The sequence below is a fragment of the Anabrus simplex genome, chromosome 1 (assembly GCF_040414725.1).
Source record: "Anabrus simplex isolate iqAnaSimp1 chromosome 1, ASM4041472v1, whole genome shotgun sequence".
Taxonomy (NCBI): domain Eukaryota; kingdom Metazoa; phylum Arthropoda; class Insecta; order Orthoptera; family Tettigoniidae; genus Anabrus; species Anabrus simplex.
In genome coordinates this window covers 685226485-685248144 of record NC_090265.1, presented here as the reverse complement: position 1 = coordinate 685248144, position 21660 = coordinate 685226485, and the positions used below count along the sequence as shown (strand labels likewise).

The following is a 21660-nucleotide window of genomic DNA, read 5'->3' as shown; positions in this document are numbered from 1 at the left end:
ACAGATATTAAGCTACCTAATACCGTACCGTTTTTGCCACCGATCACGCCACCCAGCACTGGCAGGAAAATTAGGGTCCCCTTCATTAAACTACTTCTGGAAATACACAGCCTTTTCCTGCAGAATGGTGCCAGATATTGGCAGGCCCTTTTCCCGGTGTTGAGATACCAAAGAAATAGTGCTTCACTTACTTTTTCGTACTGACATTTTTTCATTGTTTTTCTGTGCTCTGGTAGAGCACAACTTTTCAATTTCTTCCCTCTGTTTTTTCCAGTCTCCCACTGTAACACGTCCAACACCATAACCTGAAGCCACATTTTGAAGAAATTCCCCTTTGTCCAGTCTCTTTAATGCACTCAATTTGTGTTCCATAGAAACAGTCACTTTCTTCCATTTACTCGCCATACTCACAGAGGATATGAAAACTATAACATCCGCACCCAACCAATACTACAGTGACTGAAGACTCACTGCACCTGTCCTTGAGAAAAACCCAGTCCTACCGCCAGCGTTCAGGCCAGTGCTTGTCCCATGGTCACACCCTCCACAGCGGTGTGCCTGAATTTAGTCTCTACCAAAAGTTTGTCGGATAACACGGAATGTCGGATAAGCGAAGGTCGGATGAGCGAGACTCTACTGTAATAATAATAATTGTTACCATGTTTTTGTGGATCACAGAGGTGAAAGAAGGTGCGGGCAGGAATGGGTGGATATATGAAAATCGAAAGATTAAATTAAAACCTTAAAATTGGGAGTTTTATTTCTTTTCTTAACCCTTCCTTTTTTTCTTTTCAAATCTTAATACTTTGTCTAGTAATTAACAATTAGTTAAATTAGTTAGCTCGTAAGCTTGAAAAACACTTTTAGAGAGGTCTAAAATAATTGGATAACAATTTTAAAGGCTGGGCTTTAAGCTCTTAATTACAATTTTCACCTGAGCACTACTGCTCCCTTACATCAATAGTCAAGGAGACGGATCTCCCAATTTCTTTTACACCAAAAGTAAGAGCATCTTTGCTCTATCAATTAAACAGTCTTCACTGTCTTAACTGCTCAACAGCCTGATATCTTTAACGTGAAGAGAATGAAATAGAATATAACAGGCTAACAAGTACCCTTTTGACAAGGCCTTTGGTAAAAATATAAGATTAAATTATTGACCCAAAAACCAAAATGGTGAGGAGGCAAACAGTTGCACCCCTTAAAAATTACATTAAATGCATAAAACCCTATTTGCTCTTATGGTCCGACGTTACAGAGGCTAAGCCTATACTACGGAGGTGACTAGATGGAGAAAAGTATTTAAGTTACAGAAATTACAAAAATGTTACAAAATCATAGTCAACTTAAAATCAAGTTGAGAGGGAACATGAGAGGGTATCTCACTCTCTATTCCCTGATTTCGGTTCTTTTTGGCTTGTTTGAAATTTGTATTTAGAGTTTGAAATTTACATTTTAGAAAATAAAGTTACATTACTAAAGATTTGAAACCTTCCCCTCGAGCTAGCTTTAAAAGACTATCATATTCTAAACTGGATCTGCCATTACCTTGAACTGGTAGACTAGCTGAAGGTGGATAAGGCAGCCCCCCACCTCCTTTATGAACACACACTAGACTGGAGCGATCACTAAGACAACCTGGTCCGTAAAGTGCCAGCTTTTATAGCAGAGGGGAAGGTTCCAGAAAACTGGGCCAAAGGCCTTACACACACCCAATTTTCATTGGATAATGAAATAAACATCAAAATATTATCATTGGTGAATAAATAAATGTATAAAATTTTTGATTGGCCAACGCCTTAAGTTGCGGGAAGAGATAGAAGTGTTGATTACTTTTGAACATCAAAAAACAAACCCTAAACATTCCAATAATAATGATGATGATGATGATGATGATGATAATCATCACTGTTTTATCGTGGTGGCTTTGATATTTTATGATGATTAGATGTTTCTTGTTAAGCCAAATGTTCTCTCAGTTTTCAAGATCCGATCTTCCACTGTGGCTTTTTCTAGTCCGTTCTGCTGTAAGGTCTACCAAGTTACTTCAGCTTCTTGACACTTTCGATCATCCCATCTCTGTTTCAAGGAACTTCAGTCCATGGTTTGATGTTTTCTTCTTCTCATTATTATTATTATTATTATTATTATTATTATTATTATTATTATTACTGTTGTTGTTGTTATTGTTATAATAATAACAGAGAGGCTGTGTTGTATGGGCTGGATGACTTCCAGTTACAACTTATTCATGACCCCAAACTACCTCCATTCTTTAACAGCAGTAGATGGCAACGAGGCCTCAACCCAGACCTGATATTTGTGAGTGAACACGTGGCACAGCAATGTGTGAAATCAGTGTGCAATCCCATTCCAAATACCGAGCATCAGCCCATAATGTGTTGACTTTTCTTAGCAATTCAACCAATAAAGGTTCCGTCTCGAAGGAGGTATAATTTCAAAAAAGCAGACTGGCAGAAGTTCAGCTCATCTTTTGAAAAAAAATAATCAGATATCCATCCAACACCAGAGTTTTATGATCAGTTTGTTGAAGCTGTGAGGGGAGCTTCCCGCATTTCCATACCACAAGGATGCAGAGTTAACTATATAAAAGGTCTAATTTCAGACACAGCTGCCCAGATGAACACACATATTTCACTGCTTCAGGAAGACCCACTAAGTGAAGACACTATCTCAGCTGGAAGGAAACGGCATTCCTCAATTGCAGAGGCAAAGAAAGATGCTTGGTTCAAACTTATGGAGGAAACAGACATGTCAAGGGATAGCCGAAAGGCTTGGAAGCTTCTCAAACGAACAATCCAACCAAGGGACCAGTCCATGCAAATATTACGGCAAACCAGATCGCAATTCACCTCTTCATTGATGGGAAAACAAATCACCCAATAAGGAAAATAGAACATAATATCCTAAAAAACGAGGTAATGAACTCCAGTCACCTATCCCGGTCATTTGAAATAACGGAATTACAGAAAGTGATTCAATGTAGCAAAAATGGAAAAGCGGCAGGATTAGATAGTATCACAATAGAACAAGTAAAACACTTCAGGTCAACACCACAGGTATGGGTTTTAACCTTTTCACTGCCGAGTTTTGATGACCAGGCGAGCCCTCTAGGCCGGGTTTAAAAAAAGGAAGAAGCACTTTTACAGATACATATTTACTGATACTATTAATGGAATGCATATCATCCCCTTAGCCCCGCAGCCCAGTATGGTGTGTGGGTTGAAGTGACATATTTTACACCATATTTTTACGGCCGGATGCCCTTCCTGATGCAAACCTCAATTGAGAAGATAATGAATATGAAATGAATGATGGTGAATGAAACTGGGTAATTAAGTGGAAGGAATCGTCTGTGGTTTATGAATAGAAACTGCCTCGACATTTTCTTGGGAATGCAAAAGGGACACCCCCCACCAAAAAGAAAATACACATCATCATTCTCAGGACAGCTGACAGTGGGGTTCAAAGCCACTCACCTGCTGAGTGCAGAGCTTGGCTCCATAGCCATAGCATGTTAATACGCGCGGCTACTCCGCTTGGTGATACTATTACTGAAATAATAATATAAAATTGTTGATCCAAGAACTGGTATTATCAAAATCATTTACATTTGGGTAAAAATAATTTATCTGTGGAAGGGATGACAATTCCGCACGAGATTCATCATTACTACTTTGTCTCGCACTTCCTTGTAGTTCAATATCGCCACTTAGGTATTGCTCCCAGTGAGATTCGTAGTGTACCATTTCATTGCCCAGTTTGCGTCATGAACGGCAGTTATATCGCTGACAGTTGCCATGCATCGCGATGGAATGATGAAAATTGTATATAAAAAAAGAATATATTACTAGGAAAATACACCGACATAAAGAATCAAATAAGCCGCGGAACACAGTTGTGACGATCGGACTTGAGAAGTCCATGCGGCCGTGAACACGTCGAGAGAAAAACTGCAGATGTGTCAAGTCGAGTAGGACGTGAATAAATCTTGAGACGGACAGACCTAACGAATCCATGCGGCCGTGAAAAAAAAAATTGTATTGTTATCCCGAGCTAAAAAAACAAGAGTCACTTAAAAAAATCTAAAAAGAAGTCAATTTCGGAACGAAGTATCGAACGAGATTCTATACAAGAAGAGAAGGGATTGAAGCTGGAGAAGAGAAATTATTAATACAGTTACAACCATATGCGAAAAGTAAAGTAAATTACATCAAATTTCATATACGAATTATTAATATCTGGCGCGGAAGAAGAGCAAGGAAGGAAGATCTGATCTCGCAGGAGAAGTCGCCAGTTTACATTTTAAAATCAGCGTCAAGCAGAAAACATTTTTGACTACTATATAAAATATTACACCTTCTTAGTGTTTGCTAAAAAGATAGAGAATATACCCTGGATTGTTCAGTTCATAATTGAAACATGTATCTAATGACGACCTTCAATATATTTTTATTATTGCATGTAATCGACGGAGACATCATGGCTGAGTAATTCAAGGATATGGGGTCACAATCTGGAGGAACCCTAACCAACCGTTCTGCATGCCCGAAGCCCGAGTCCAGTTACCGGCAGTGACGAGCACATGAACGCGACATGCTGTCCAAAGAAGACCCAGGATGAAATCCAGCCCAGCGGAATAGCGGAAGCAAGATAAGTGGAGTTCCTTATAGTTAATTTTCGTAGTTAAATTATTAGATTTGTGCGAATAATAGTGTGTGTTTAAGTTGAAATATTTGTACAGCAAGGTTAATATCTGGTTCATCGAGATATAAACTCCATGAATAGTGTCTTTGAAAAATAATCCATGTAATCGTTTGAGAACTCGGATCTAGTTAGTCTTTGACAAACCAAAAATTTATACTCCATGTATAGGCATGTTTAATTGTGTGCGTGTGTAGAGCTAATACAAATATAATACAGTATTGTGTCAGGGTGAAATAACGAGCCCAAATCAACTTCACGAACAGAACAGAATAGGAATGTTTGTTTACTTGAGGAAAGCTTTGAAAATCAGTATTACAACGTTGTGACAGGATTATACGTCTTTCATAATGCAAATAAAGCTTAATACAATGTACAATGAAATGAGATCGTACTCTAAGACAGAAGGAAATGACATGATGTTTAATCGTCATAAAAAAACGTGAGTAACATAGCCTGAATTATTAATACATGCCTTTAATTGCAGGAGGAATATAGTTACTTGTGTTATTTAATATCATAAACTTATGACATGTTATGATATTGTGTTTAGTGGAATATACGTACTTCGTGACACTCGTAAAGCAGCAATTGAAGTAATTGAATGAAAATGTCGATATGTACAATGAAATGAGGATATTGTGCGCAAGAATATAGGTTGGATTTATGGTAGTAAAGATGATTTATGAGGAATTATGAGACGTAAGCTGCGTATATGGCGAAAATATGGCATATATTAATAATTGAAGACATGGATGGAAGAAGGGCTTAAGTCAGGTTGTGTCGTTATTCGGTAAATTGCATATATACATTCCTTGGTGGCTGTTCTAGATACTACCAAATACAGTAGAGACAATACACGACACTGAGCGAGATATCGAGGGACAGCTATTGGAGCTCACTCTAGCGGATAGACCTGAACGGTACTGATTCTGTCATAAGAGCACGTGTATTTTTGTGTGAAGTTTTTGGTGTTATTTATGCGTTTTCAGTGAGTTGACATAATTAAATAGTAGCGTGTGTCATTCCTTGATATCTCCTCTCAACATGAGGGGAAAGGTATGTGCTGTGTTTGGCTGCAGTAATTACGAAGTAGAGAAAAATGCGCGGTCGTTCTTCAGGTTCCCTCGTGACAAGAACATGTAAGAAATATTGTGTTTGCATATATATTCTTCCAGTGATAGAGATTTTTATAGTACTTCATAATCTTCTGACCTGCTCGACCCATGTTTTAACGGGCTTAAAATATAATACGCATATTTTATTGTATAGTGCAGCAGTTAACCTTCAATACCGATGTGTTGTTGTAGGTGTGATCTGTGGGTTTTGAAATGTCACAGAAGCGATTTGGATAAAGTGTACAAGAAAGAAGGGACGTTACGCTTGTATAAGAATTATAAGATCTGTTGAGATCATTTCCAGGCCAGCGACTTTAAAAATCCTCGACTATACAGCCAAGGGTATGTTACATTTTTACTCTAATTGTACGTAAATATTCCTCAAAGCATCACTATCGACAACATTTTCAAACTTTTCTTTCTTTTATCGCTCTTCTCAGATTAAAGCCGGGATTTTATAGATTTTCTTTCTGTTAGTGGGCTTCATGTTAAGAGGAAAAATTGTCCAGCTATAAAATGTTAATTCATTGCATCATATGTGTAAGGAATGTGCCGATATTTTTATTGACAAATGTCTTAATGTGATGATACATTGTTTTTAAATGAGGAAAAAAGACAAATCCAACCGTAAGATTTCAGGCAGGTATGCTAAAGCTGAAAAAGTAATGCATAAATGAAAGATCAAGCCATGTCACAGCAGTCCATTTCACACCTTGTTTATATGTCTAATTTCAGTCTTTGAATAATAACCTTTTATATAATTCTTCATTCATTTATCCAGAATTGCTTTAGCAACTTCGAAATTAATATCTCAATACCACTGTCTTTCTAGACGTAATTTATTTATCCATTTCCGTATATACATTTCCATTGATATTTGAATTTAGCGCGATTTGTTCAGGTCAAGTCACTAGGAGCGCCACCGTCGAATTGTCTCCCATTTTAGCAAGGCGAAATCCGTAAGTGTCGTGTATTGTCTTTACTGTATTTGATACTACCTAAATGGCTTCTCGGTAGTGTCAATAGATGGCGTGTGATGTGCTATATTGAGTTGCGCCGTTCTTCCAAATATTGCTCGTGCCCGACTTAAAATACACTCCAATGCTGACTTACGGCGAGCCAGCACTCATCACTCATCAGAAGCGAATCGGCTAACGCAGGAGTAATGTCGGGAGGAGAAACATCTGATATTTCAGCAGATAACAGTGAATACATACCAAGTGAAACCTCAGATGATTCGGATACCAAATCCTTACAATCCGAATGTTCTGCCGTTCTCAGCCCAGTGTCATTTGCAACATCACAAACAAAAGCATTTTAGTTTTCAATTCAAAAGTATGTCATATTATGTTACTCTCCTGAAGGAACTGTATCAGGAAGCCAGACTTATAATATTACGTTTCATGACAAATTTCAGTTATTGAAGGATATAAAGTCTGTAGATACTTTGGATACTATCCCAGTCCCTCATGTAGGTATTGAAGCCGGGAAATTAAAAGATGTTAAAGATTTAGTAAGCTTTATATGCGCAGATGCACGTGCATGGTTTGAAAATATTTTCCGGGGAGCTGAATCTGTGGGAGTAGGAAATTCTCGATATAGTGGCTCCCCTAATAACATGTTGTGACCTGTCAAATGTTCTAACCTGTAAAACTTGTCTACATGCTTCCAATAATGTAAATAACATAATAAATAATAATTTTCAATGAAAATGTTTCTTGAAATTGGAATAAGGGCGTAACTCCAAAATACAAAACAGACAACAAACCACAAAATTTATAAATATTTTTGATGTACATATTATGAAATAATCAAGAATATAGTTATGTATAATATCCCAGAATTCTGTATTTCTGAGAGAAGTGTTTGATGTTATAATTCTTTAAACTCATTTATCTCGAAAGTGTGTTTTTTGAGTTGCGCCCTTCTTCCATCCATGTCTTCAATTGGTGGAATTTATGCAGCGTAACGCCGATATTAGGTTAATGTTGTTGTTATTGTCACGCGATATATACGGTAGCATGTCATGTTGGGTTAAATGGAATACGAATACAACCATATGAGGTTTTTAAACTTACAGGCTGTTTATGGTGTACGATCATCAAGAGTATATCCTAGAAGTAACGTATTTACGAGAGAAACTTAGTATTTTTCTAGAAATATTTCACATGCTAGGCTAACTTCAAGTTGATTTCTGGTCAAAGACATGATTGGAACTAGGAAATGTTTTCATGATCCATAAAATTACCATCCATTAATAGATGACTTTCATTTACGATTTTATTCGAAATCTTTCGCAGATAGATTATTGTTATTTTTGAATCATGGTATGACACTATCAGTTGAATAACTTGCTTGTTGACACATGAATGTTGTGTTAGGTTACTCCTACACACTTTTAGGAAAAATTATGGATATTTAAGTTCATTTTATAGACATATTTTTTTTTAAGGTGATTTACGATAATATGATAATGAATGGCAATTTTTAAGCCATGATTTCTGGAACTCGCTTATGTTGCTTACGCTATGTCAGAAACTCTTGAGGAAAGATATTTAATTCATTTGAGAAAATTGAGGACACTTGGTTGGGATTTAAATAATATTTTGAAAATATTTCTACAGTTTTTTTTTAATATGGTATAATGATTCTAAAGGACAATTGAACAATATGTAAACATCATTCTTGATATTTAACCTAAATTTGAATAATACTTAGATGTTATTTCAACAGTAATACAAGATGTTACAACATCGATGATTGATATTTGAAAAATATTTAAATGGTAATTAATATTATTATTAATGATATTCAGATAATATTTTAAGAAATATTTACAATATTTTGTTTAGGGATTGGAATTCAGTGAATACAAATGAGCATGTAGATGATTTCCTTTACTATTTTCCAAGTACTATCATTTTATTATTCAATAAACTAGGTGAAGAACTTTGATTGGAATTCTTACTATTCATTCATTTATTTCTTTATTTTATAATTCGTAAAGGTATTTGGAGGCACATGAACTAGCTGTTTGGTAAATGAACCTAGAGTTTTGCTTAGTTATGGGTTACAATTGAGCTGTGATGGTTTACGAATGGACTTAAGGATGAGGCTGTGCATTATCTTCAGTTGAGTCCACGTAAAAAAAAACGGATATATATATATATATATATATATATATATATATATACTTTTATCACAAATTTTATCCCTGAAAGGTATCGTGCAGTGAATATATATGTAATTGATATCATAACATGAAAAGTAAGAGATATTTCACAGAATAAGTCGATGAAGGCGAAGGAGTATTTATATCGGACGGGATGAAATATTCAAATATTAGGACAAGGCTGGACACTTATATTCATATAAGGTCACAGAGTTAGGATGATGCCCTCATGTCTCATTCCCATCCGTATGATAACTTGTAGTGTGCGGGAATTCATTATATTTATTTGGCCGCCTAACATTAGATAATGAATTATTGGCCGGAGTTTATGATAAAGTAATGGGGAAAGGCACGATACGGATAATGTACCCCGTTGTGAGCATTAATTGTCACCCATGTGAGTGGCAAATTGAGAAAGTCACCACGGGAAATGACGGTCGACGAGGTACAGTAGGGAGGTAGCAGCTAACAAAGAAAGGCTCCAATCATCATCTTCAGAAGCACATCCTCTCTATGGATACCACCCAGCCACACGGAGGCTAAAATCTAGAAAAAGTTTTCTCCGCACATGAGTTAACCTTGATGGGAAAGCAAAGAATGCAAGGGTCAAAATATGGAAAGAAAGAATCAACCACCTTTCCAACTGGATAGAGCCATATGGACACCGGGAGAAGTGGACAATATGGAAAGCCCTTAACAGACTCCGTACAGAAGTCGACAGAGCAGAAGTAAATTTGCGGAAGTGTGGTTCTGTATGTCAGTGTGTTTTATGTCCTTCAACGTGCACTATGAAAGACTTGATTGCAGCCTCCCCCAACACTATTGACGTCGCCCAGTACTGGGCAAGAATCATCTAGCTCTAGAATTGTTGCTTTATTTGTGATTGTTTGTATAATAGGAATGTAGATATCATGTTTTTTTTTAAAGTTGGTACTTCTGACACAAATAAAGAAAAGAAAGATTATTATTATTATTATTATTATTATTATTATTAAAATGGAAAGTATCTTTGATCAAAAATTTGAAATTAACATGGTGTTGGATTGAACAAACAATTTTAGAACGTTCTCTGTCAAAGAGGGGTGAGATTTGCATTTTTGGACTCTTAACTACATAGGTTTTATTTTGATAAATTTGTGAAAGACTGTGTACATTAATGTAGATTGTGTATCATTAGTCAAAATGTCCAATTCTGACCCAAAACCTAATTTTTGTGTGCTGTATAGTAAACAGTAATGATACCGAGCTCGATAGCTGCAGTCGCTTAAGTGCGGCCAGTATCCAGTATTCGGGAGATAGTAGGTTCGAACCCCACTGTCGGCAGCCCTGAAAATGGTTTTCCGTGGTTTCCCATTTTCACACCAGGCAAATGCTGGGGCTGTACCTTAATTAAGGCCACAGCCGCTTCCTTCCCACTCCTAGCCCTTCCCTGTCCCATCGTCGCCATAAGACCTATCTGTGTCGGTGCGACGTAAAGCAACTAGCATAAAACAGTAATGATAATCTTTTTTGTGTGTTTCAGTTGTGGCTCAGTGTGAGTGGAGACCTGTCTCTGGGTAGTTGTTCCAAGTCCGTGGCTACACAGCTCCGCCATGTAGTCACTGCCGCATTGTCTTGCTATCAGTATCAAATACTGCGACCTAACATTAACCCCTTGTATAAGTTCTTAATGTGGCTGGCACCGGGTGGTAAGTTGTGCTGATATTTTCAGGTTATTGGAATAAGCATGTGTGGGTAGCATATACGTAACAAAACACATAGGCCCAAAATATTTGGCTGCAGCCTACATCGTTGTAGAATAACATAAGAACGGTGGTGATCATTGTTGGCAAGGAGACTCTATTGTGAGTTAAAGGGAGGCGGGAGATAGGCGAGACAAGAGAATGGATAAAAAGGAATGGTTATCTAATGTTAAGGCCAGGTACTTCCCTAGACCTGAGCACCAGTTGCAAAAATCTCTAAGAGGGTGGGATGACAGGGGTAACACGTTAAGGACTATATCCATTAAACATTCATAAGATGTGATTTGAGGGTGCTGGGTATGATTGGGTGCAGGAAGATCCATTTATGGGATTCGCAGGTTCTGCATTGTTTGTAGTTAACCTAATGTAGAAAACTGGGCAGAGTCTGTATTGAAGCTGGTAGGTGATGTTGGATGAGGTGCAGTTGTGGCGCCGCCGTATGGAGCAGGACTTGTTGATGGTGCTGGTTTTATGCAGATGGCATGTTACATTTAGATATTTATTGACTTTAATGAATGCATGCTTTATTTTTAACTAGCTGTAGTACCCTTTGTTGATAGGACAGTCACTTAGTTTATTCACAATTACATTTTTGTCCACCCCTGGTAGGTTTCCCCAGATTCTTGATATTGTCGCTTCCATGCTCTCTGTGACTCTTTACACTTTCTTTCTTTTTTTTCTTTTCTTTGTTTCATTATGAGGCATAGATATCAAGGATAATTTAATAAAAAACCACCTATTCAATACTTTGTTTCATTATTGCCGATCTTGATTTGATCTCTTTCTTCCAGTATAAAAGAAAGCCAATTATCAGTTTAATATTTAAGAAATACTGACTGATAATGATTTCTTTACAGTCAATGGAGTTGGTTACTGGCTCGTGGACATAAACTGATAGTTCCCTTATTTATCATTCTATTGGAGAAAGATATAGAATAAAAATTCTAAATAAATATTGCCATGAGCTACTTTCATGTAAAACCAACCATGAGAGAGGGGCATCGACTTTTTAAATTTAGGCCCTTTCTGAAGCAGCCATCCTGCTGAAATTTTCTGAACAACTTACAGCTAGGATCCTACTCAACCTTATTCTAAACTGAAATATAGTAAAAGCTCATTAAGACGTTTCTGTAGGGGACAACAAAAATGAACATGTTAAGCGAAAAAATGTACTACCGAATATACGAACAAAAACTAGATACGTTTTTTTCTGACACAAAGGCATTTTACATCGTGTAGCCGCGAGTACAGTGAAAACTATATCTACCATTTCTCAAGATGAGAGGAAAGTATTAAAAGGCATGAAAAACATGAGAGAACAAATATGAAAACCTTTCTGCTGGGGCTTATAAAATAACAAGTGCACTGAATGGTGTGAAAAACACCAAACAACAAACATGAAATCTTATGCACGGGGGCCAATACAAATATCCAAGTATTATTGCAGATCACACTTTTTCTAAAACAAATGTTAGCAGAAGTCTTTTATTTCAGAGCAGTGAATTATTAAACATTATTTTCCGGTCACACTCTTAGACAATGAATTGGAGGTTATATTCAGCCATGTGCGACTGCGACAGAATGACTTTGGCCGCCATTTTGAAAAACTTCGACCAAGTCAAATTGATCGAGTCGAAACTCGAAGGTGCGAGTTCAATATTCGCGACCTCTGCGCATTTAAAGATGAGGATGCCAGTCCACTTTCTGAAAGATTTTAATGTTGACTTCATTAGAAAGGAATTTCACTTTTCCGTGTCCATACCTAGGCTATCACAAGACAAATATATGCACCACGTTAGTCAATTTCAGATAGAGGCTACCGTATCACGCGAAAAAACTTCACTGTACCACTCAACACAAAATAAATTTCTCTAACTTCTGAAGGAATACAAGCACAAATAGGCTCACTTTTTTCTGTAATCACGCAACTGTGGTGAAGGCTCTTACCCGAGTTGTAAATCACGTTTCTTTCACAAGGGGTAACAAATAACATTTTCAGGGCTAGGAAAAATGTGATCGTACTAAGCGGTAATATCGAAAGTTCGTGACGCGATAAGTGGGGTATTTTTATACAGATTTTTATTCGATGAGAATCGAGACGACATGTAATACAATCAGACAACATTGTTTTTGTATTGAATAGGTGGAACCTTTCATATTTTATAAGTAATTGTAAACTCAGTTCAATGCAGATGAATTAAGATTAAATTTCTTATGTTAAATGAAATACTCTATCAAATGAAAAATGGCACCGTTTCTTACGTTTCATGAACAGTACTTTGCTGATGTTGTATGTAACAAGACCAAATTCTAGAGCTGGAATGGCCCTGCCATAGACAGCATTGAACACCGCTCTGCTGTTTTCTGTTAAGTGTGCACCCTGCCCATTCCCATCAGCGCCTCATAGCAGGGATCGAATAGCTGGAATACTGTGTTAAACCACTGTGTCATGTACCAGTAGTTATCAGAATATGTATGAACCAAATGAATTGCATGGATGAAGCATATCACAACAAACAGTAATCAATGTAACGTGATTTATTGAGCTTTTGATAGTGTAGGTCTCAACATTTAGTTTTCTTCCGACTGTGGTATTAGGGCATCCAATGTAAACTGAGTCCTCCTTCCTTTCATGACTCCCTCTTGTTTTATTCTTCAAGTGATTGTTCCTTCACATTTCTTTTTCATTTTGAGAGCCATCTTCACAGTTGACCATGTCTATATGAGCTGATGACCATGCATTTTTTTACCTTAGGACAATTATGTTAAAAACTACTACCCTCACCAATTGAACAATATTTCCATATTAGCGATACTCAGCGTTGATACGGACTAAGGAACAGAGGTCTAAATTTGTGAATATCTCTGTTATCATAACTGGTACAGCTAATGATCAGAAATTTATTCTCTATTACTTTTGTTATATAGTATTTATCAGTAAAACCACTAATAACATAGATTTTTGGGAATTCAATTTTAGGAATTTTAGGCCTTCCCCTAAACTTTCATTTTACTTAACATGAATAAAATTATTTACAGTGTAGACTGTAGGGCCTTATTCCCTGACTTTACATACTGATTTTTATTAAATTCTGTTCAGCTATTTTCTTGTAATGCACGTATGTACAGACAGAAAATTAAAAATTACATTTCCTTCTTACTGTGGACACGATCAATACAGAAATGCATTTTTTAAAATTCTGAGCAATGTACAAACGAGACTCTTATTTAATATATCATTATTATTAATTTTATTGGCCACATTGAACCATTTGTGTTGTTCCACATTCACTTTCTCTTTGAAGGTTGTACCGTTTGGTTCTTGCGGTGTCCAGTACTTCGTCATTCATTCCGGTTATAATTTTCTCAGTTCATTTGAAATCACTAACTCTTTCTATGTGTCAGTTCTGCTAAAAATTTGGAAGTCTTAAGAAGGGCATTAATTTTATTTTTGTTCTCTGCATCTGCTATCTCGAGCCCAACTGCTTTGAGATCTTGCTGAATTTCATGGATCCATTGCCCTCCTATCTTCTTTCCAAGATTTCTCGCCACTAGTTGTTGTATAGGTCGATTTTCTGTCAGTCACAAAATGTGAAAGAAATACAAGATTCTTTTCCTCCTCATTGAGCTGGTGATTGGGTCAGTTTGTCGATAAACAGTTTCATTAGGAAGGATTCTCCAGACACCTTCAAGCTGATAATTTTTTATTTATGCAAGTTCTGATGATTTTTCTTTCAGTTTTGAGGAGCTGGTCCGTTCTTTTATTTTTAATTTGGAACAGGTTTTCACAAGCGTAAGTGGTTTCCAGGAGAGTTAACATTTTATAGTCTTGGATCTTAGTGTCTGTTGACAGGCATTTCTTATTATACGAGGCTTGGAACTTAAATAGTGGCAACACTGCTGTGGAGACACTATGCAACAGAATCTAATATTGTCGCTGATAGCACAGGTTGGTTACATACCCACCTTACCTCAGAGCAAGTGGACTCGCCCTTCCCACCATTACCTGCTTGCGCACAAGTGAGTGAAACACAGTCACTTGTGAACTAGCGGTCTAACGTAACGTTGTCACTATGTTTTCCAAACGGGAACAACGGAGTTGGATCAAGATTGAATGTGCCAGAGGTCGTACAGCACGACAGTGTCATCAAGGTCTTCAAGAGGCTTGTGGGGAATCTGCATTGCCTTACAGAACAGTGGCACATTGGGTAAAAGACTTCAACGTTGGTTGGCAAACTGTGGCGGACGTTCATTGGCAGGTCGTCCTACGAGCGTCATTGAAGAAGAAGTGCATGCTCTTGCTGTGTTACTTGACAGTGATTGAAACCAGATGATTCGTGAGCTCGCCAAAGAAACCGGATTAGCGCATACGACTGTGCTTCACATCCTGAAGGAGCACCTGGGCATGCGAAAAATTGCATCACGATGGGTTCCGTATGATTTGACGGAAATGCACAAATGGTTGCAATATGACGCTGCTAGGATGCATTTGGAGCGCTGTGAGCACGAAGGAGAGACTTTCTTACGCCGTATCATAACCCTGGACGAGGGGCCAAATCGTACGAGCCAAAACTGAAATGCCAATCGAACAAATGGCGTCATTATGGGTCACCATGAGAGTCGAAAGTTCATCAGAGCCCCAGTACGGTAAAAGTTATGGTGATCCTCGTGTATGACTGTAATGGTGTTATCCTAACGCATTACATTCCTCCACGGCAGACCGTCAGTGCACAGTATTACTGTTCGTTTTTGGAGCACCACCTGCGACCAGCTTTGAGAAAGAAGTGGCAACACTTTCTGCAAAATCCACCCATCATTTTGCACGACAATGCTCGGGCGTATACAGCGCAAGCTGTGGCTGATTTGTTCAGTCGATGGGACTGGGAAGTACTGTACCATTCACCCTACTCCCCGGACCTAAGTCCTTGTGACTTTGATTTGATTCCGAAGATGAAGGAACCACTTCGTGGCATTCGCTTCAGAACTGTTGCAGAGATTCGACAGGCAGTAGACCGCTCCATTCTCACCATCAACAGATCAGGCTCTGCTAAAGCTATACTACGATTTCCACATCGCTGGTAACGGGTTATGCGTAACGCTGGTGACTACATTGAAGGAAATTAAAGGTTGCTAACATGTAACTCTTTTGTATCTGTTGTAAATAAATAGTTGCCACTATTTAAGTTCCATCCTTCGTACATTAACCAGGTAAGAAATGAGGCTCTGGTCATTTTGTTTTATTTATCCATGTTTCTTTCTCGTTTAAGTTGTGCGTGATGATTTTTCCTAGATATTTAAGTTGTAGAACTAAGTTAATTTTTTGATCATTTATGAAGACTTAAGTTATGCTCAGAGATTTCATGGGCATAATTTCTGTTTTCTCAAAGGATATTTGTAATCCTATTTTTAGGGCAATTTTTTGGAGACTGGTGATGTGGGCATGAACTTCTTCCCAGTCAAGGGTTAAGAGAGCTAAATCGTCTGCAAATTCCAGGCATTTTGTTTTTATTGAGGGGTTTGCTCCAATTTTAATTGTAGGTGAGTTTTCCTTTTGCGAAGTTTCATGATTTAATTGAAAGCGATATTGAAAAGCAGTGGAGATAATCTGTCATCTTGTCTGAGGCCAGTTTTTATTGTAAAAGCTTTTGACACTCCTGCCCTGAACTTTATCATGGTGTTAATTAAAGTTAGTTTGATGATTGTTATTAATCTGGGATGAAGACTGTATGATCTGAGGATTTTTAAAAGTGTGGGTCAATGGATACTACCATATCGTCGTTGCCAGGACAAAACCTTCTATGTGGTAATATTTTTGGAGATACACTGACCCACAGCACATACATTATGAAGAGCGTTAATGCGTTGACAATATTCACACAATATTGCACCTTAGATGACAGAACCTTACCAGCCAAAGTTCTAAGCTGAAATATTTCACTTAGGAGGTTTTGTTCCGGCAGCGACAATATGCCTTTTTGAAATTTTTGAATGAGATGAAATGAGATGAAGAACTGTTTATTTCTGCACTTGTAATATTCCATTATTATTTTCAGGGTGAGAATTTGTTCTGGGTAGCTTCTGTGTTGGCAAAATCATCCTTGGTATTCTCCAAGTTGTGGTTCCAGAGTGTTTCTGATCCTGTTGTAAATTATGCAAGAGAATTTCTTTTATATGCAGTTCAGAAGGGTTATTCCTTTGTAATTATGGGTTGATTTTATCACCTTTTGTAAATAATGGGCAGATTATTCCTGTGATCTAGTGCTCCGGAATTTTCTCCATGATGATCATATTTACTAGATGTTGATGGAGATTTCTTTCACAGGTTTTCTGGCATTTTTCCAGATTTAATATATAGATAACTGGGAACAATATTCTGTTGATTATGTACTTTTGTGAACTTGTAATACAGTATTGTAAACCACCTTTTTTAGTAAGCTTTGGCTGTGGCATTCACCATAGATATTTCTTTCTTTCATCTTTGATACCTGAATTCCGTTTTTATATTTCTTCTTAATAATCCACTTTCACACCCAAAGATCACACAAGTTCATGTGAATTCCAAAATTTGTAATTTCCAGATCCTCTCCAGGAAGGGAGTATATTCCGACAAGAATCAGGTTATAGGCTTCAACCCACACACAGTAAACCCTGAAAATGAAATAACATCAACACAGGCATCACCTGTATATTAAGGTCATGTGCATGTGGGATAAGTGGAGAAAACTTGAAACAGGTGATGTTTCCAGGATGATTATCAAGTACATGTGAATTCCAAAATTTGTAATTTCCAGATCCTCTCCAGGAAGGGAGTATATTCCGACAAGAATCAGACGTGAAAGAGGAGGCTGATCTGTTGAAGAGCCTCAGGTGCTACCTATTTGCTGGCTTCTTCCGTTGGTTACAAGATGTCAAAATGAATCCAGCTGCGATGAATGGCTCTGTAGAGAATGAGAACCCCCCAGGTGATTCTGAGGGTGACTGGGTGGATATAGCTGTAGCGGTATTGACTGAATATTCTCTAAGTATTGAGAAGGATGTGGACACTATGTTATATTACAGAGACCAACTCGAGATTAAGAACTGTGAACAAGAGGTGGCCACCGCCATGGCTAAGGGTCGCCTGTCAGAGGCAGGGGCAGATGAGGACGTCGCCTTGGGCTTGCAGAAATTGGAACGGCTAAAAAAACGAAAAGAATTGTTTGAGAAGCAAAGACTTTGTGCTCCAAACCCCTTTGTCACATATTGCTTGTTCAAGTCTGCATGTTGCTACTTAATCAACGAAAAGGACTTATCATTTGTTGAGGATATTCTAAAGGAAGCAGAGACCTCCTGGAAAAAAGTTGAGTCTAGTATAAGTGAACTGTGATTTGTGTTTTGTTGATGGATCTTCATTTTTCATTGTGAAGTATATTTTGATTCATTGTTTTATATATACTTTTTGTATAAGTTCCTGTAGATTGTAGACAGATGGGCCTGTTTCATAAAGCTTGGCAGGTTACAGAATATGTCTGACATTTTGATAGTTTTGTGTTTTTCAAAGTAGTGTTATTCTGTGCAGACAGCACTGACACATCAATTTTGTATTATTATAATGAGTGGTTTTTCATTAATTAATTAATTAATTGGTGTTCATGTTGTTAATGATTGTCAAAATGGACAAAGGGCAGCGTATCAAGCTAGAGAAATATATGCAGAATAAAAGAAAAAAGGACATGGCGAGGCTTGGGCTTAAAGGAAGGTAGGATTCCATATAAGCTGGGTATTATTTCTCTAGTTTGACAAATATGTTGCAAATTCTATGGCCTATGTGTTATAGAACTATTTGTGTACCCATTCTTTTCTACAATTTTGTGTGTATATGTCACTGAGAATATCACAGGTAATATTTTTTGTCATACAGTAGTTAAGATGTATATTCTTGAACTGTTGCCATGGTTAAGATACATATTCTTGAGCTGTTGTGAACATGAAGAAGAATAAACTTCTGTAATTTTTGAGTATTGTAAATTACTACTTCAGCAAATTTTGAATAAATATTTTGAGGAAAAAAAATTGGTTAGTTAACCTACTTGCGCTTCCTGTGATGTTATTTAATCCTGCATTAGTAGATATAATCACCCTCCTATTATTAGTACAAAGGGAGTTCAATATATAATGCAACACTTTTTTTTTCTTTCTAAAAGCAAGTTGGTTTTATTGAGGATTCAAATATACCATGTTAATCCCCAATCCTTTGGCTACGATACCCTATTCTTCAACATTATCTCCATTCAATACTACGGCCTTACGCCACCGTAATGTGAGGGCCTGTATGCCTGCATGGTACCACTCCACTGGTGATGTCGGAGCCAACATCGTGCTGCATCGATAACTTCCCCATCATCCAAATAGTGCTTCCTGTGGAGTGCATCCTTCATTGGGCCAAACAGATGGAGGTCGGAAGGCGCAAGATCCGGGCTGTAGGATGGATGAAGAAGAACAATCCACTAAAGTTCTGTGAGCTCCTGTCGGGGGCGCAGACTTGTGTGATGTCTTGCCTCGTCGTGGAGAAGGCTCACTGTGCTTTTGTCCACTGCCAGGTAGACATTCTGCAAATACCTGTGAATATCTGTGATGCTCTGGTTTTTTGCCAAAAGAAACTCAATAACTGTTCTCTGCTTGGTACGCACCTCCGTTACAGACGCCATTTTGAAGGCTAGTTATAGTGCTGCTACCTATTGAAAATTAATGAAACTGTACGAGACGAAGCAAGAATATTCAAAGATGTTCCAAACAAAATTCCAATTTTTAAAACCAAAATTGGCCGAGAAATAAAATGTGTTGCATTATATAATGAACGCCCCTCGTAGATATACGTATAGACAACGTATTAAATGAGATTTGGATAAATGAATATGTAAATACACGCAAAAATTTTCTATACAGTAGACAGTCGGCTATCCACCTTGTGACTATCTGGCCTACTTAGTACGGTACAATACTTTTCCAAAGCTTTAGTAAGCGGGCTCCTGCTAGAACCCTATGTGGTCTTTTTTTTTTTGCTGGGGGCTTTACGTCGCACCGACACAGATAGGTCTTATAGCGACGATGGGATAGGAAAGGCCTAGGAGTTGGAAGGAAGCGGCCGTGGCCTTAATTAAGGTACAGCCCCAGCATTTGCCTGGTATGAAAATGGGAAACCACGGAAAACCATCTTCAGGGCTGCCGACAGTGGGATTCGAACCTACTGTCTCCCGGATGCAAGCTCACAGCTGCACGCCTCTATGCGCACGGCCAACTCGCCCGGTATGTGGTCTTTCAAAATGTTGTATACTTATCTTGTGCTTCTGGCACATGTGGAGTCACAATTATAAGATACAGTACAGTATTGTTAATATGTATGCATTGAATAAATTATCAGAAAAAACTCTTGAACAAATGAGGCATTCAGCACTCACAAACAACAATGAGCACACACAGGGAGCAGTTCTGTTTGCAGCTGTATTCTTTGTTTCATCAATTGTTTATTGGATGTCCAAAGTGTGTACATTGGTAAATTGTTCTTTTGTGCACTCTGTTGTGTTTTAATTAAAGATTACAAAATGGGTGATAAACCAAAAAAGTTGTGGTGACTGTAGATGAGAAACTATGTGCTATAAGGTGACTAGATTCTGGGGTAGCAACCAAAACTATTGCTTTAGAGTTGAGGATAGGGAAAAAATACAGTTGGAGACTGGAAGAGAAATTGAGCAGGAATTGAAAAGTGGTGTGCTGCCCGAGGTGGTGGAAGTGGAATGAAAGTAAGAAAAATGATGTTGAAAGACCTGCCTTTTCACATGTGTGTAACTAATATGTTTAAATAATTAAATGTAACAATTAGGCCTATGTTTTCCATTTATGTTTTCTTTATTTTAAAAGTTTTATTCATACGCACTTTACAATGCAGATCGTTTTATGTTTCCTGTAACAATTTTAGAAACCTGCAGTACAGCACGTGAATACATGACAAACACTTACGACCATCATGTAGGCCTACTGGTAAGAAGTTAGAAATTATTAATAAAATTGGGTTTTATTATAAAAAAGGGTTTTTGTAATGGTATGTCTGGGGTCAGAAGAGAGTATTTTATAGAACTCAAGCCTATCCGGCTTCACATTCCACCATGTTAGGCCAGATGGCCGAGAGTCTATTGTATTTAAAAAAACAAATAATTGTCACAATATTAAAGGAACCTAGTTTTGCAGAACAGTGCACAAAACTTAGAGAATCTACCAGATTATCCATTAAAAACTAATAACATGAAAGGAATCATAAGAGGTATTTTTGTTGCCCCAACAACAGAAAAGCATAAATACACTTAACACTGTAAAATACACCAAACAATAGTTCATAATCTGTAGGGTATCGCATGCTTGGTTGTAGTCAGCTGGAATAGTCAGGGCATTTCTTCTTTTGGTGTGCACCACATATAGGCTTGTTGCAGGAATGGTACATAGACGACCTCTCTTATAAATGCAGACTGAACCCACGGTGTTTGTACTCTGGGCTACGGCAGCTACAGTATGGGAGGCACTCGCATAGCTCTTGACCTTGCAAGCAGCTTGCACATGTTCGACCTGGCAAGCATGAGTCGCCAGTCTGAATCTCAGCTGTTAAGGTGGCGAGACGGTTATCATTGCAGCGCCGTATTTTCGTATGTAAAAGTTCTGGTACCGAGCTCGATAGCTGCAGTCGCTCAAGTGCGGCCAGTATCCAGTATTCGAGAGATAGTAGGTTCGAATCCCACTGTCGGCAGCACTGAAAATGGTTTTCCATGGTTTCCCATTTTCACACCAGGCAAATGCTGGGGCTGTACCTTAATTAAGGCCACGACCGCTTCCTTCCCACTCCTAACCCCTTCCTGTCCCATCGTCGCCATAAGAC

At 37.8% G+C, this 21660-nt stretch overlaps 1 protein-coding gene across 3 annotated transcripts in view; it reads left to right on the top strand.

Moving 5' to 3' along the window:
- LOC136857317 (gem-associated protein 5) overlaps positions 1-18794 on the top strand; it is a 310853-nt gene extending 292059 nt beyond the window's left edge. For all 3 annotated transcript variants that reach the window (XM_068225137.1, XM_067135896.2, XM_067135897.2), the window contains exons 22-23: positions 10538-10703; positions 17549-18794. In XM_068225137.1, coding sequence (XP_068081238.1) covers positions 10538-10703; positions 17549-18123 — 741 coding nt within the window. In that variant the 3' untranslated portion in view covers positions 18124-18794. The remainder of the gene's footprint in view (positions 1-10537; positions 10704-17548) is intronic.
- The last annotated feature ends 2866 nt before the right edge of the window (positions 18795-21660 follow it).